At 41.5% G+C, this 18,695-nt stretch overlaps 1 protein-coding gene across 10 annotated transcripts in view; it reads right to left on the reverse strand.

The window, feature by feature from the left end:
* Nucleotides 1-18,695, reverse strand: part of cadpsa (Ca2+-dependent activator protein for secretion a) — a 513,784-nt gene that overhangs the window by 321,829 nt on the left and 173,260 nt on the right. For all 10 annotated transcript variants that reach the window (XM_080183112.1, XM_080183098.1, XM_080183090.1 and 7 more), the window contains exons 4-5: nt 6,936-7,016; nt 111-347 (exon numbers count right to left, since the gene is read on the reverse strand). In XM_080183112.1, the coding sequence (XP_080039238.1) occupies nt 111-347; nt 6,936-7,016 (318 nt within the window). The remainder of the gene's footprint in view (nt 1-110; nt 348-6,935; nt 7,017-18,695) is intronic.

Below are 18,695 nucleotides of genomic sequence, written 5' to 3' on the forward strand. Positions count from 1 at the left end.
GCTACAAACAATATCATAAAGTGGCAAGGAAAAGGAAAGCTTATTTGACAAATTACATTGTTGAATCTTTACAATGTACATTATAAAACTAATATATGTTCCCCACTCACCTCGAGTGTAAAAGACAGTACAACATCCGACTTGGAGAGCTGGTTTTCATTTTCCTCCCCCATATCAATGATGGAGGTATTATGACTGCGTTTCAGCTTTTGCAGTTTGAATTCAGAGCCTCCTTTGGAAACAGGCATACTCTCTAGATTTGCCATCAGTAGATTTACAGATGACTTAAGCTCCTCAATAAACATGTTCTCCATTTCTTTGGATACAAACTTTAGAAATTTGCGTTCCTACGAAACAATGACAACAATGTTATGTTATGTAACATCATCACATTTATTACACTAGAACAGAAAGCATACTGTTAACTTTACATGGTGTTATCCTCATTCTTCAGAAAGGTTGTTACCTACATCTCATAAGCCAAACACCCATACAGTGAGGAAATCACACCAATCTTGGCACGTTAAGGAACTTCAACTCTCCTTACCCTGTTAAGGAATCAACACCTGGATCGGTAATGATGCAAGATCCCATTTTCATTACACAAGAGACTTAACCTTTCCAAACAATTTTAAAGATGATGTTGTTCGCAAAAACTGAATATGATTGGCAAGAACGGGCAATGAATATTATCAAACATGAATGTTAAAAAAAGTTAAAAGTGAAAGTGTGCTAGCACAGCAAATGCATTCATGAGTAAGTAGGTTTATTTATTAGTCACAAGTAGGCTTGTATTAACACTGCAATGAAGTTACTGTGAAAATCCCCTGGTTGCCTGGTATTCTGGCACCTGTTCGTGTACACTGAGGGAGAATTTGGCTTGGCCAGTGCACCTATCTAACATGTCTTTCGGACTGTGGGAAGAAAGCGGACCCCCCAGAGGAAACCCACAAAGACCTGGAGAGAACATGCAAAACCATTCAGATGATATTTTTGTCGCAAGTTAGTGAGTGAGATGCATAGAAAACGGAGCATGCAGAGCAACTCCTCAGACGCTGAGGCAGCCTGTGCCAATATGCAGCAAGGCCTGGTTGATAAGTGGCAAGTAGCATGTGCATCACATAAATGCCAGGCAACGAATATCTCCAACAAGACAGAATCCAACTATTCCTCATTGACATTCAAAAGCATTACCGTTACTGAATCCCCCATATCAATATCTTGGGAGTTACCACTGACCATAATCTGAATGGGACCTGCCATATATACACTGTGGTTACAGGAGCAGGTCAGAAACTGGGAATTCTGCAACTCACCTTCTAATTCTCCAAAGCCTGTTCTTCATCTACAAGGCACAAGGGAAGAGTGATAGAAACACAAAAACTAGAAACAGGAGTAGGCCATTCGGCCTTTCAGGTTTAATCCGTCATTCATTTGGATCATGGCTGATCATCAAACTCATTATTCTGATCCTGCCTTCCCTCCCATATCCCTTGATCCCTTTTGCCCCAAAAGTTAAATCTAATTCCTTCATGAAATCACACAACGTTTTGGCCTCAACTACATTCTGTGGTATTGGATTCCAAAGATTCACTACTCACTGGGTGAAGTGATAGTGATAGAATACACTCCACTGAAAATAGCAACACAAATGCAAATTTTTCTCCCTCTTCTCAAAATTGTCCTGAGAAGGTAGCAATGGGCGTTCACACTGAACAGCTACAATCATTGTGTCAGTGGTGAATTCATAGTGATTCCTTTCAACTTGCTGGGCTTCTTCAGCCAACATTAAAAATCAATGCCACAGTTTGGGACTGGATTCATATCTTCAGCAAACTGAGCAGAGGTGACAGACCCCGTTCTCTGAAGGATGTTCGTGCATTAGTTGGATTTTTACAAGAATTTGGTGCTAACCCACAGATTCCAAGATTTATTGAATTTAGTTTCACAATTTATCATGATGACAATGTGTATTTTATGGTGCAAAATACAGGACTCTGGTTATAGTCCACTCACCTGGGCTTGGTAACAGAGGGCAACAAATGGCACCTTTGATCATTCGCTAGAATGGTTAGCGATCAGTGAACATGTTGTCCTGGAATCATAGAACCCCTGGAGTGCAGAAGGACGCCATTTGGCCCACTGAGTCTGCACCGACAACAATTCTACCCTAGGTCCTATCCTTGTAACCCCACATATTTACCCTGCTAATCCCTCTAACCTATGTGTCTTGGGACACCAAGGGGCATGACCATTGGTTGAGCATGGTCAATGCACCTAACCCACACATTTTTGGACTGTGGGAGGAAACCGAAGCACCTGGAGGAAACCCAGGGAGACACAGGGAGAATATGCAGACTCCACACAGAGAGTAATCCAAGCTGGGAATCGAACCCAGGTCCCTGGAGCTGTGAGGCAACAGCCCTAACCATTAAATGCTATGGGAGTCTGCCAATCCCCCACTGCAACTTTGGTAGAAGATCCACAGATATCCCAAAGGACACAAATGCTGTGCGTTTCTGCAGATCTTCCAGCAAGGCAAACAATCAGGAGGACCTCAATGGAAAGCTGTTTTGGGGCCACCATTGCATATAACCATTTTATTATGAATTATGGCATTTCAGTGCTGACAACTGAAAGCTATTTATACCTGGCATGGGAAGATTTTGAACGTGAAGGAAATGCTTCTTTTGTTTAGAGGTTTAATTTATTTATTCACTGTAGAGGGACAGCTGGGAATGGAAAAAAAGGGTGATTTGTGGTCTGGACAGTATTTTCTGATCTGAACTGCTGCAGTTTTCAAGACTATTCAGCTTTAATGAAGCCTAAAAAAAACTGTAGCCTTTATTTGCTCTCCCAATGGAATCTGACAGAACAAGTACATGACACAAGTCATACACCGGAGGAATTAAAGAATCAGACTTAAGTATCATTTAGTGTAATCCTACACTTGATGGTGATTTAGAAACCAGGGCTTGACATAAATCAAAAAAGTTATTTTTAGTTCTAAATGGTGCTACTGAGGCCATAGCCTGGGCACATTTGACCAAGTGTTAAAGCTGACTATAGGAGATTAGCCTAGTTTGACAATAGGGAGGAGAATGGTTGTCTTACTAATGAGGCAAAGGGAGAATTATTTTGCCAATTACTAAACAGACTGTCAAGAAACATGAACCTTCATTGCTTTGGCTACTTAACCCAGAATATGTCAAAAAAAAATCATTAATGCATATTGCTCATATTTAGAATAGTTTTTTAAAAAAGAAAACATTCCTAGAAATCCCTTATTTTTAGTGCAATTTCAGGATGCATGATCTGGAAAAGTGACAATTCTGGCAAAAAAATGGGTGAAATGGATCCAGTCCAAAGATGTGTGGGTTAGGTTGAATGGCCATGCTAAAATTGCTCCTTAGTATACTAGGATGCTTAGGTTAGAGGGATGAGCGGGTAAATATATAGGGATATGGGGGTAGGGCCTGGGTGGGATTGTGGTTGGTGTGGACTCGATGGGCTGAAGGGCCTCTTTCTGCACTGTAGGGTTCTATGGTTTCATGGAAACAACCAACATAGAAGTTTCAACCCTAGAACTGATGCTCACCCAAATTCTTTTGGGCTCAAGGTTCTTCCTGCAATTCGCCTCCCAATTCAACTCAAAATACATGAGGGCCAATGTTTTTACAGCTCGGAGTTTTCTGTTTTTACGCATGCAATGAAGTTGGCATTAAGTTGGATTTAATATCACCATAGGTGCAGCACAGCATAGATTTAACAGTAAACTGATATATTCTACCAGAGAACCTTCATTTAAGCCACAGCCAAGAAGGTACTAGCATTCAATCCTCAGGCTCCTTTGTATTTTTGAATCCCCCACTCAACAGCAAATCCGACCTCTGGTGTTTCTAGCCAGTGATTAATTCTTTCGTGAACAGTGCAGAAAAATCATTGGCTGATAATTATAGAAGAAAAATGTTTACTCATGATATGCATTACTGGCACCCCTAAACTTTGGATAATCCATTCCAATGAGCACAATTCTCTTCAATAATTATAGACTGATTAAACTTCAATCACCATACAAAGTAATTCATTGCTGAAAATACAGACATATTGCCAAAGCATTTCATTTTGCACTCATCATGATAAATCTAAGAATGCACAATTTCAAACAACCACAACAATTATGGTACAGGAGAAAAGGGCTCCTCATTGGTTGGTAGGTTTAGCCAAGGCCTTGCCATGAAGAATGCAATGGGGAATAATGGCCTCCCCATGCTTCCAGGCGATTCATAAAAGGTGCAAGGCTTGAACATGTTCCTACACGTGTATGCTGCTTTTAGCAAGCATGAATAAGCAACCATACAAGTTCAATGGATAATCTCACGCTAGTTGTTTGTGTAGCACTCAGGATTGTCCAACAAGTGCAACTCAATTGCAGAATCACATTTAACAGTAGATGATTTGTTTTGGGTTTTGCAAACATGGGCTGGTTGAGAATGGCTTGTAATGATTTGTCAAATGGCATGGCAGAAGTGTGTCTGGTGTAAGGCTTCCCCGCCATTGGCTTAATACCAGCAGCAACGGGATGAAGTCTTTAATTGGACATCAACTGCCATATAAGGGAAACAATAGGTGGTGGAGCGTGAAGGCCATCCATGGGCTTTCCAGTCACGGGCTTAACTGAGATGGAGGTGGGATGGTTGTGGGGTTCTCACCTGCCACCATTCTGCCCAATTAAATGTCCTCACTGTCTTCAAACCTACACTTGGGGGAGTTATTAAATACCACCCACAATGTGACATAAAGGTCGTTGTTTTGAAGGCGCAAAGGGCTGAACTTCCCTCTCTTTTACTGTGCAATGTTAGTGGATTAGCATTTCAGTGTTCCAAAAATTAAAAGTAAAGCAAAGCAATCAGATGCCACCGATGCAGAGGGAAAAGGCCAGGATTTTGGCAAAGCTGCTCCGACTCTTCCACCGTAACTTTGTCAAAGTGCAGCAGGAATCTCACATATGTGTGGAAACAGGATAACTACCACATTTCCAGTAAGGTTACATCAGCTAAGTGGGAGCAGCTTTGAGCAAGTTCCCAGCCAAGGTTGTTTTTGGAAATTGTACTGCATGCATGTAACGAACTGTTAATACATTGGGCAGATGGGGCATTTGGATGAATGCCTTAACTATGATAGCCTGGCACAACTTGACCAACTGCTGTTTATAATTAACATGTAGCATTATTTTATCACACACTTGAGTTATCAAGAACTTCTTCAGTAACATCAGAACAATACAGTAAAAACATGTAGGCTAAAAGCATAGGGTGGATTATGGTTCAATTTAGTAACATGATAATGGCTTAAGATGACGTTAGAGCAACTTATCATTGTCATCTAATCCCTCCATATATATTCCAATGCTGCACATGCCCTTATACACAGTGGTGTATGGTGAGCTTTCTGAATTGAACCACTTGTTTTGAACAAAATCACTAATAGGTTTATTTTAGTTACATGCCATGGAGAAAAGTGCATTATTTTATGTACCCTTGTACCAAATGATAACAGCACCACAGAAATCAACCATTATCTTTGTGTCTAGATGGCAGAAAAAAAAATTACATACAAACAGACAAATTGGAAACAGGAATAGGCCATTCGGCCCCTCAAGCAGTAAGACTGGATTTTGGCTTCAACTTCACATTATGCCTACCCGTGATAACCTTTTGACTCCCTTGTTGGTCCAGAATCTATATATAGCTGCTGTAAAAATTTTACTGACCCTGCTTCTCTCTGGGAAAGTTGAGTGCCAGATTCACAACCCTCAGAAAAAAATTCTTCTCATCTCGTTCTTAAATGGGACACCCCTTACTTTTAGGTTGTCTCCAAGTTCTAGTATTTCCCACAAGGAGAAACATTCTTTCAGCTTCCACCCTATGTCAATGTCCCTCAGAATCATATGTCTCAGTAAGATCACTTCTCAATCTTCTAAACTCCAAAGGATTAAGACCCAGCCTGTCCAACCTTTGCGATAAACCCTCCCCATCAGTTCAGTGAACTCTCTTTGAATTGCTTCTCATGCATTTATATCCTTTCTTAAATAAGTAAACCAGAACTGTACACAGTATGCGAGATGTGGTCTCACCAAAATCCTGCATAACTGTTACAAGACATCCCTACCTGTAAAGCCATTCCTCTTGCAATAAACAATTCCATTTGACTTCCTAATCACTTGCTGTACCTGCCAGAAACTTTCTCTGATTAATATACCAGGGCACCCAGATCCCTCTGCATCTCAAAGTTCTGCCATCTTCTCCATTTAAATGACATGCTGCTTTCTATATTTCTTGCCAAAGCAGACAGGTTTGTATTTTCCCATATTATGCTGTGTCTGATAAATTTGTACAAACTCATTTAACCTTTTTATGACCCTTCATAGACTGCAGTTGGCAACTGAATTCTAATGTCAATTTGGCGGGTAAATATTTGACTATTTTTTCAAATTAGGCACCAGCTATTTTTACTCGGTTTAAAATTGTATTATAACTAGACAAAGAAAACATAGTTCACTGTTAAAGGTTAAATTTGAACAGCTGGATCATATAATGGCTCACAGCATGTGTTTATTTCCTCTGGATGTCTCTGAAGCCATGATAGGTTTACAGTATGTTCACTAGAAAGCACTCAAGGAATAAGTCTTGACAGTATAGTCAGTAAGCTCTACTGAGTGACATAACTTGCAGTAGGGTCAATTATTTGTCAGGGTAATCATCAACGGGAAAGTCACAGTTTTTAACTTTCGTGCTTTACAGACATCAGCAATTCAATTTCCCTCTACTTAAATAGATCCAGAAACTCTGAAGTTATAATACTTCACAAAAAAAAATCAACAGAGATGAAAATTAAACTGGAAATCTGATGTTTTGTGCTGCCCTTTTACTTACCCTTGCTATTTGATCTGCCATCTGAAGACGTCCATCCAGTTCCCGTCTGATCTGAGCTGCCTGCTCATCTGGGTTATCAAGCTGTGAACACAATAGCATTTGTACATTTTAAATTTGGTATTGATTCACTGTCACTGCTGCAAAAGAGGAGATTAAGGATCAAGGCCCAAAAAACTGGGTGGCTTTTGAAACTTCAAGAGGACTGATCTGAAAACTCCAAAATGGCATCCATGCTGAATGTGCACAATTGTGAGTGAATCGCACCAATTGACACTTCGACACAGGCGTAAGTAAGCATGCAACGAACATGCACCAGGAATAGGCAGAGCAGGCAGATCATTTACCAATCAGCACTTAATGCATGATCTGACAGGAGTGGGGCCCTTTAGGAGTTCAATATTCCAGCCAGAAAACGATACAGAAGTCTGAGGTCATGTACAAAATGACTCAAGAACAGCTTCTTCCCTGCTGTCATCAGACTTTTGAATGGACCTATCTTATACTAAGCCAGTCTTTCTCTATGCCCCAGCTATGACCATAACAGTACATGCTGCACCCTCTCCTTTCTTTCGCTATGTATGGTATGCTTTGTCTGCATAACGTGCAAGAAACAATACTTTTCACTGTATCCCAATACATGTGACAATAATAAATCAGATCAATTCCAGACAATCTGGCACAGCTTTACAGGCACTCAGCAGTTGAAAGAATATTCTGGTGCATAAATGCACACACACGTGCACACACCCACATACACACCACACAATGACAGCCAGGCTACCACACAAGCAGGATTTGATGTGCTGAAACGACAATTCCAATGCATCTACTGCTCTGGAGGAGTGCTGCAGAACTTGGCAGAGATGCTACTCAAAATTTGAGCTAGTCTGCTGCAGGCTGCACAAACTCGTCATCATGAGGGGACAACTGTTGCCCCTAGCCATACAACTGAGGATCTGGAGGTGGGAACCTGAGAGAACGCAGACAGCGACTTTTTGGCTGGGTTGGCCACAAAGAACTGCCTGGACAGTGATATTTGTACCTGCAAGCCCAATTCTACATTCAGCATCAATTTCACACATAACCTCCCTCTATAATTGACTGTCACACTGCCTGTTTGTCCACAATGCAAAAATAAGCACTGCCACAAAATAAACATACCAAACTTTATAAAAAAAACATGCATTTGCACACAAATGCTGCCTTTGTATTCCCCTAGTGCCCATTGACTCCTACAGAGTGTTGGTGTCTGCTTCATGGAATATTCCTGACTTTCACTGGAGGTGACTGCAAATGGCCTTGGAGGACAACTCGAGCAGCTCTGGGCCTACACAACCCAGCTGCAGAGTGTACCATGTTGGTATGGGTGGCTGTGGTCGTGGCTGGCTGACTAACGTGCAACAACAAGCGCATTGGCAAAGTGGCATGAATGTAAGGATGAATACTGTTTCCATGGAGCCACTGTCACTACCAGTTAGGAACTAGTAACATTATTGTATAAAGTAGACAGAATTAAAAATTCTTGTTACCCAGTCTGAGCATAAAGCCATAGGGTCCCACTGTTTACGATACTAAACTTTATATCCTTCGTATACTATGGCATTCAGAATGAACATGAAATACGTACAAATTAACAGGCAACTATGGTCCAATGCACCACATTGCACACTAAATGGCAGTTGTGACTAAGACTGATCTCTTCAATTTTTCAGCAATTCATTGAGACGTCAATGACTGCGGTGAGTCACAAAATCCCATTAACTCTGTCTCCAGCATGAGGGATTTCAACTCCACATAAAGATCTACTCTTGGAATTCCCTTAAAAACTGCTTCAACTCAGACTGCCTGCCTCCCAATAATTCAATCTCGCCTCCTGAGACTGTGACCCATAGGATTCAAAAAGCTGCCCCCCGCCTCTAATTACTACCACACTCCCAACTATTTTACAGACCACTAGCTTCACTAATGGCCAGCCTGGCCCTCGGCACTGCCTAAATGATAAAGTGGCAATACCCAAGGGGCAACTTGGGGTTGCAGGGCAGGACCGCTGGAGAGGGCGGTGGGTAAGACATCAAGGCTTGCCCAGAGAGGTCCAGGTGGCCAATCGTTGGTAGGTAGGATTTCGGAGGTGCAGCGATCTAGGGTGGCAGAACTGGTCAGCGATTGGGAGGCCGGCAGTGCAGGGCCACTATGCGTGGGCCATTCTTGGCACTGACAGATCGGTGCATGCGCAATGGTCCATTCAGTACTCTGCTGCCAGCTTCATAGGTGGGACTTAGCGACCCCCCTGATTTTCCAAGGGAATCCTGCTAAGGCACTTCGCAGTGGTCAGAGTTTGGAAGATTCATTTTTAAAATCATACTAAAATAAAAGCAGGTTTTCACATGACTTCTTTTTGGAGGATTCCCCACTCCCCCACCCCACCAAATCTCTTCCTAAGGTAAGTTTTTCTTTAGCCATTTAATATTATCTGATTTCCTTCTCTCTTTGAAGCTTTCTGTCTCTTTCCTGATCTCTTTCCTTCCTTGCTAAGATCTCTCTCTCTCCTGAGTTCAAGCTTTCCCACTTCTTTCCTCTCTTTTCTCAAATTCAAGTTTCTTAATTTCTTTCTCAAGTTCAATTTTTTCATTTGCTCTATCTCACATTGCTTCATCTGCAACAGAATTATACCTAATACAAGCTGTGTTATATCCAGGTCAGGTTTTTCTTCCTCTAATACTAAATGCTATTCTAGTGTTTCAATTATGTCTGCTCTCTATGCCCCTGCTTTAAATACTAACGTCAACTTGACTGCTAATGTGATTAACCTAACCTTGATTAATTGTCGCATCTCACTTGGGGATAAATCTTCCCTCACCAAAAAACTTGCAGCAATAGATAAAGCATTATTTTCTTTCAATGAGTATAGTGAAATACACTGTAAAAATTTTATCAGCCTTAGAAGTCCCAGCACCCATATTTGTCAGTGGATTTTGAGATACCAGATGAGCCCTCAGTTTACGCTACAGTCCAGGTAGAGATCACTAACCTTTTGTTTAAAGTAGACTAAGTTTGAAATCCCAGTTGAAATCAATTAGGAGAATAAAGCCACAAGATTCCAGGATTTTAAACAAAGATAAACTTTACTGTACATGGGCAGAAAATTTAAATAGTCTATAATATCTACCTTACATTTTCAAATTCCAAATCAGCATGAACTAAGTATGAATTAACAGATAACTTGAGATCAACAATTCACACTGCATATTAAATGCAGATAAAACCAAAGCAGATCCAACTAGATATCAATGACCACTGGGAGTCACAAAATCTTATTAACTGTATCAACCTCATTAGGGGTTTCAACTCTTCACTCTCAGTGATCAAGCCTCTGAAGCCCCTTCTAAGCTGTTCCAAACTTGGACTGCCTCAATAACTGTTCACCTCCCAATGGTTCAATATTTGCTTCTGAGACTGCATCCCACAAGATTCACAAAGCACTCCCACTCTAATTACCAATACACTTCCAACAATTGTAGTCTGCTGACTTCGCAAAGCTGCATTGCCCCTGTGTTTCCCTGAATTCCAAACTAAATGGCTCCCAAGGTTTCTTTTGAACCCTACCTGTCTGGCACAGAACTAGATACACCTTCTTCTCAGATCCCCAGGACTTCTGAGCCAACATTGCATGAAGGTTCTTAATAACTCTCAGTGCTGTTCTGGGTGCTGCCAACCATACAATCACCAAACTGCAACCAACAGTCCATTCCAGAAAACACACAGAGAATTTGAAAACTGAGAACCTTCTTAAACTCCACCTCATCACCATGGCAATGTAGCCTTTCAGAGTTCATTGAGTGCTTTTAAGTTACTTCTAACTCCTGAAACAAAATACCTCCCTGGACTGCACTTCTTTAAAGTAGTATAGATGTCATATCTCCTGTTCTCCAGCTAAGTATACCTACCAGTTTTTATATGGCTTCAGTTCTTCTATTCTATCAAACAAGCACAGGTAACCTTCTGAATTGTCATTTTCTTTTAGGTGTTCTGGCAACCTTTAAAGTTCAGCATATTAGCTACCTTTCCTTCAGACTAACAATCTTCCAGAAAGAAATATAACCTGTAAAATACTAACGTAAACCATGAATTAGACATTCATTATACTCACCAGTGGTAATAATCTGCTGGAGGACTAGTTTTTAGTTGCTGCAAAATCTTGCAGCTCCTTGTGCATGGCGCAACCTACAGTCTTGATGAAAGCAGTCTGATCTTCCAGGACATCGGTCTAAGTTTCTAGTGCAGGCATGTCTTAAAGGAAGCTAAGACAACAGCCATCAGAAACTACATCATAGCTGGATCTACACATCTGCTAGAATTGGCCACAATCCCCATGCTGAAAAAGATGTGCTCCAAGCTCTGAAAAGCACCCAATATTCCTTGACATTGTACACAGGCCTTCCAACAGGGTCTCTAATATACTAAGCATTTTGCTGTGTAGACTCATCAACATCCTTTTATGGGTTGCCAGATTAAAGCCTTCACCTCTGAAGAAGAAAGCTTATGTGAGCTGGCATCTTTGCTATTCTTGCTCCTTGCCTGGCTGCAGGCCCACTCTTGCTCAGTGTCTCACCACATGTAGATCTCAGTGCTAATCCATCCTCTAAGATATGCTTCATGACAGTATCTAAGCTGGTGGCTGAGTGCATTAAATCAAATGATGGTGTTGTGTCATCATTATCATTGCCTGATCAGGTTGTGTGGAGGGCTTCATTTCCCATTTTGTATACAAAGCACTGCTACCTCACAGTACCAGGGATTCAGGTTCAATTCCAGCCTTGGGTCACTGTCTATGTGGAGTCTGCACATTCTCCCTGTGTCTGCATGGGTTTCCTCCCACAGTCCAAAGATGTGCAGGTTAGGTGGATTGGCCATGCTAAATTGATCCTTAGTGTCCCACGATGTGTGGGTTAGTGGGGTTACAAGGATGGGGCCTGAATGGGATGCTCTTGTCAGAGTGTTGGTGCACAGTCAATGGGCTGAATGGCCTCTTTTTGCACTGTAGAGATTCTATGAAGGTTTCCAGTGCATTGTGTAAAACCTTGGAGTCTACTTTCTCCTGTTGTGCCATTGCTCACTCCTTTCTCAAGCCAGATTTAAGCACAACTTTCCACATCTGCTTCAGCCAAAATGCACCCCATTGGCTAACCGTTAGTACACCCAGGACATTGGTTACCTGCTGATAGAGTCAATGGACAAAGTGACTAGTGCTAGCTGGATGCAGAGATTAAATGATCATGCAGCACAAAGTTGGCTGCCTGCCTGCATTTCAAACATCAGGCATGAGTTAATCATGCACTTTGATACCTGTATCTGTTTTGGGGGACAGATCGAATGTAGCCCTCCAGGACTCTTAATTGCCACTGTGGAATCACATTTTGTATGCTATGCAATGCTGCTTGCTATGATTACCCTGACACTGGCTGCCCTTACATCAACAGTACATGAGTAGACAAAAATGTTAAACAAGAATTCTCTGGAACATTTCAAGACCCATAATCATTACTCTCATGACTCACTGCTTGTGAAATATGATATTATACAGAATATGGTTAAAGCTATTGAAATATTTTTCTTCAAATATGAATTTATAATGCAACAATGATACATTATTACATTTTTCATTACAGAGGCTATTTCCTACATGTTCCCAGTTATTTCCTGACAGATTAAAATGCAGAAAACTGTTTTTCAAAGGGTAAGAATGTAATCTTGGGCCAGCCTGATCTATTTGCCTCAAGTTCCTGTGCCAGAGATTAAGCTATTTATCAACGCAAAGGGCTTAGCTTTCCCTCTGTTAATATGTAGAAAATTAGTATGACTCAGCTAATACACAGGAAGGAAAGAAAATGGGGCATACAGTTGGCTCTGGCTTGCTCCAAGTCTGTGACAGATTTGGTGGGGACTGCTTTCACCGAATCATGATGTGATTAAGCCAGGAGAGGAATTATATTAAACATCATGGGCTAGAATTCCCACTTTGGGTCGAATCAGCGCAAATTAGGCCAGTTTTAGGAAGTGCTATCCTGCCTGCTTCCCATCCTTGATTTCCATTCAAATTTCTTTCAGTATTAGTGAATGCAAAATCTGTTCAAATCCAATGCAACTCAGCAGCATTTAATGTGTAATGTTTCCTCATTTTCCTTTGTTTTTAAATAAAAACTTTCGCTACATATATTTGAGAGTGATATTTAGATGAAGTTTGGTTAAAATGGAATTATCACCAAAAAAACAAAGGCCACGGCCATTCAAGCCACAGGGATTTTTCCATCCCGCTGCAGTGAACGGAGATTTGCCTGGGCCAAATTCTCCCATCTCTCAGGAGCATGGTTTAATGGCCATTATGATTGTGCCCAAAGCATTTGCAATCAACGTCAATCATGATGGAAGAAGTCCCTTCTCACAAAGCTGGCCAATCCTCTAGGGGCTGAACAACACACGGAAGAACCCTGAGAATAACTGCCACATCGGTGTTGGTCAGTCTCACATCATGGACTATGCCGTTCACAAGGTGGGATTTGAACATGTCCCAGAGGAGCTAACTTTTAGGCAGGGTCGCCTTCCAGGATGATGAGTTTGAAACTAATGCAAAATGTTACACAAACTCAAGTTGCCCTGAATGCAAAATGCTCCGATCTTTCGCCAGTCACACTAATTCGTGCTGAAAAAACTAGCACAACTAATCAGAAATCCATGCGAAGATTTTTCAGTGGATATCATTGAAATACCCAGAGAAAAGCTTCTACAATTTTTTGTAGAAGAAATCAAACTACATCAGCCATTTTCCCTTCTTAAAGTCCAAAAGATGGTTTTGAAACAATCTTCACCATCCTATACAGGCCATTGTGAATCAAATATTTTCTGCTGATGACATGAATGATGCATAATGATGAAGCACTGATGTCTAATCGTTGTATTTCAAACAAATATGCTAATTGTTTTCTCTACACAAACGCTAAACACACGTGTTTCCTTTACATAATGATATTTATCAAGTATCTCAAAGAGCAGCTCCTTTCGTTTTATAGATGTCAACAATGCCTTCTTCTTTGGAAATAGATGAAAGGGATTTGCATCCAGGGCAACTGATGTGCCTGTCACTTATAGACGATTTGTTCTATTGAATGCATAATGTTCCTTGACAAAATTAGTCAGCTTGGCTATACCATTACATGGCATTTCAACAGACAGCTGCACTGGTCAAAGGTTACAATGCCTCAAAAGGCAACTGTCTAATTTCTCTCCATGCAACCACTCCACCCTCACCTACCTCAAATGTTAGCACAAAATCTTCTGGTCACTGGGGTAGTATTGGGATCCTCCTGGACCATGCTAATGGCTTGGGATAGGAATTTCTGGATGTAACATCAGAAGACAACTTCTTGTGCCCTCTCCTTCTGAGGGTGTGGGTTGGTTAGGGAAAATACATCCTTCATTTTATATGCAGCTGCATTTACTTGGTGAAGCCATTAGGCCATCCATTCAGTAACACTCCAAATAAATCAATATGCTTATTAATTTAATAATAAAAGCACTAATGCAGAACACCTGGCACTCATGAACATGCATGAATGGTTCGATCAGATTTAACTCAGTCTCACCTTTACAAGGAACGAGATTTTTGGAGTTAGAAATAAAGACTTCTAAGCTGATAATTGCCTAAATCTGTGGAAATTAATTTCTGCAAACATGACTCAGACAAACTATACAGGGCAGTCAACCCACACAGTAAGCTTTGCATAATATTAGGAATTCATTAAATGCGCCATCCAGAAATTGTCCTTCTGTGATGAGCAATTACTTTTGTTTCCTATATAAGAACGCAAAATGGCAATGATGTCAAGCTTACAAATTTTTATTAAAGTAAAACTTGTGAACCTATGAGCAAAATATTGAAAGATAAAGGCAAGCTGGTGTCTAATAAGGTTGAAGTATAACCCACTTAAGATCTCACCATAAACACATCAAACTACCCACAAATTGACCTTAAAACCTATCGTGTGTTTATTTCTCAAGCACAATTCACCCATTGGTTTGAACATTTAAATAAGTGATATTTAATAAGTGATACTTAATATTTATATAAGTAATAATATTTAAATATTCCAGCCTGCCCTACCCACTGGTACGCGGCCATAGCAGCTTCCAAGAGCCACTGAGTAATGCTGCTCTGCCTTTTGTTGAAGATTGTAACAAACTTGTTTTACTCTCACCATCCCTTTGATTGTTGATCATGCTCCTCTGCGAAATTGAAGTAAGTTACTTGATCTTTTTAACCTAGATAAGATAATTAAATCATCAAAAAATAGGAGAAGGAATAGGACATTTGGTCCATTGAGCCTGACCTGCCATTAAATTAGGTCATGGTTGAGTTAATTGTGCCTTTAATCCACTTTCCTGCCTGACTCCCTTAACCAACAACTCCCTTGTCGATCAGAGATCTGTCTAACTCTACACTGAATATATTCAATCACGCAGCTTCCACTGCTCTATGGAAAAGAGGATTATAAAGACTAATGACTCTCCAAGTAAAGAAATTCCTCCTCATCACTGTTTTCAATGGGTGACCCTTTATTCTGAGGTTATACCTTCTGGTCTGAGACAAGAGGAAACATCCTCTTAGCATTACCTTGTCAAGTCCCCTGAGAATCAATTAGCCAGAATTTTACCCCCCTCTCCCAGCCACGGGAATCTGAGTGGGTGAGGGGCAAACCATGGAAAGGTCCACTGACGTCAGGCGGGGTTTTATGGTTTCAGGACAAGCGAGACCATAAAATCTCACCCTATATGTTTCAATAAGTGCTGTCAGATAAACCTGTTGAACTCTAACCTGGTGTTGTGAGACTACTTACTATTTCAATAAGGCTATCTCTCATTCTTCTAAACTCCATTTACTACATCCTGACAGACTAATCTTTCCTCATAAGAAAATCCCTCCATGCCTAGGATAAACCGAGTGAACCTTCCTGGACTGCTTTTAATGCAATATATCTTTTCTTAGATAAGGGGACCAAAACTGTTCACAGCATTCCATGTCTAACTATAATTTTAGCAAGACTTCCCTATTTTTATACTCCATTTTCTTTGAAGTAAAGGCAAACAATCCATTTTCCTTCCCATGTACCTGCTGAACTTGGTTAATGCATAAGGACCACTAAATCCCCCTCTGCTGCAGTTTTCTGCAGTCTTTCTCCATTTAAATAACATTCAGCACCTTCATTCTTATACCAGGGTGCATAACATCACATTTTCCGTCATTATAGTCCATCTGTCAAGTAATTGCCCACTCTGCTAACTTATCTGTATCCCTCTGAAGATTCTTTGTGTCATCCTTACCACTTGCTTTCCCATCTATTTTTGTGCCATCTATAAACTTAACAATAGTACATGCACTTCTCTCATCCAAGCCATTAAAACATAAAAAAAATTAGTTTTCTTAAAGATGAGGAGGAATTTCTTCAGCCAGAGAGTGGAGAACCTGTGGAACTCTTTGCTGCAGAAGGCTGTGGAGGCCAGAACATCGAGTGTCTTTAAGACAGAGATAAATAGGTTCTTGATTAGTGAGGGTATCGGGGTCATGGGGTGAGAAAAATATCAGCAATGATTGCATGGCGGAGCAGACTCGATGGGCCGAGTAGCCTAATTCTCCTCCTATGTCTTATGGTCTTATATTATAAAATAATGTTGAACCAACAGAAATGTGTGTGGCATTCCACTAGTTACTGGTTAGCACTCTGAAAATGCACCTCTTATTCCAGCTTTCTGTCTAATATGCTACCCCAACACCATAGTCCCTTGCCTTATTAAGTAGACTCTTGTGAGCTACTTTTTTGAGAGCTTTTTTAAAATCCAAGTATATTAACAGCTATTGGTTTGGGGGGGGGGGGGTGTGGCTGGGAGAAGGGGGAGGCCTGCTTTAGGCCTCGGAAGCCAGCTGAAAGCAGCAGAGGCTAACTGACAGGTCTCTCTGCTACATAGAGGAGAGAGACCTGCACATGCGCAATTGTGCTCTTTGTTGATCTCAGCAAACTTACTGGCAATTTAAGCCTCTACTACTCCCCCTACAGGTGGAAATTAATGCATAAAAAATCCTGAAAACTAAGTGCCAAAGATACTACATTTGGACTCACTGAGAAAACAGATCCGAAACTCTCCCGTTTTCACATCTGAATTTTTTTTCAAAAGTTCGCCCCCAAAGTATTTGTTCACTCCTCTGCTATTTCCTGATTCCCCATTCTTATTTTTCCTCCTGCCTCATTCTCTAAAGGGGCCAATGTTTACTTTGGCCTTTGTCTTCCTTTTTATATATTTGAAAAAGCTTTTGTTATCTTTTTATCATTACTTGCTGGTTTACCCTCACCATTTATCTTCTCCCTTTTTATTTTTTTTTTGTTATATTTTGTTGGCTTGTAAACTTTCCTAATACTCTGGCTTACTACTAATCTTTTCCACATTATGGGCCCAGTCTTACCAAAAAATGTCAGAATGTTCATTCCGTGAAAAACAGAGTAATTCCTGCCAATGGAACCGGTGCGTTTTCGGGCAAATCTTATGTCTCACATGCAGTAAGTTTTATGCCCACGAGTATCATGCTGCTCCAACGGCAAGTTCCCTCTTATTCACCCACCCACAATGATTTAACCACTGATTGCAGTGGGGAGCTCCATACAATAACCTTCCCAGCATTTGTCCCATACTAACTGCAGGGGACGGCAGAAAGAAGGTAGCACTTCGCCTTTTGGAGGGGACCCTCACCATGATCCTGGATGGAATGAAGCAGACGCTCAATACACTCTACCTCCGCTCCAGGAGATGGCTTCCAGCAGGGTCACCATCCCCATTTGGGATGCAGTGGCAGCTCTGGTCAGTGTATGGGCACTCCAGAAGCAGTGTCAGAAGATGAATGATACTTTTCACTCAGCCAGGCTAAGTTTCTCACTGGACTCTCTCACACACCCCTTGCGCCCCCAGTCCTTTCTCTCACACAGGAACTCTGGCCTTTGCCACCGGATTCCTTCCCTGCACAATCACCATGTTCCCCCAGTAGCTGTCATGCTCCTCACACTCTAGCTCCCATACAAGGCCATGCCTGCCACACCTCATCACCATCATCATCCACCTACGCTCTTCTTCTCTATGTCTTCACAGAACAAACTCAACCATAACAGACATGAGCAGGTGCAACCAGCTGAAATCATGCCCAAGCTGAGAACCATCACGCATTTTGAGGAGCGAGCCCTTGAGCTGGCTGAGGAGGAGAAGAGCATGCCTGTGCCAATGGTGAAGTGGAAGCTGCAGAGAAACATGAGAATCCTCAAAACAAATGCTGTCATTCCTCAAGTCTTAGTGAGTAATCAATGTTTCCTCCGTATCCCCATATTACACTGATGTCATGTCCCTCCTGTTGCATGCCAACCAGCAGAACAGGCCAGATCGTCCCACAGCTGCTGGAGCTGCAAAGGCAGAGTTGTGAGCATCAGGAAGGGATGACAGCAGCCATCCTCAGAGTGCAAGGCCAATTGAAGGAGTCCCACTGCCCTCTATCCAAGGAGGTGGTATTGTCACTGCAGGACACCGAGGGTCGCATCAATAGTGGAGACCTTGCTACAGGACATACACCCTATGGCAAGAAACGTCCATACCATGGTGCAGGGCTTCAATTGCATGGTGCAGGTACTGGGGCAATCCACGAGTGTCAATGCTGGAGGACGGCAGGGCTTCTGG

The sequence above is a fragment of the Carcharhinus amblyrhynchos genome, chromosome 3 (genome assembly GCF_965287045.1).
Source record: "Carcharhinus amblyrhynchos chromosome 3, sCarAmb.v2.hapA, whole genome shotgun sequence".
NCBI lineage: Eukaryota > Metazoa > Chordata > Chondrichthyes > Carcharhiniformes > Carcharhinidae > Carcharhinus > Carcharhinus amblyrhynchos.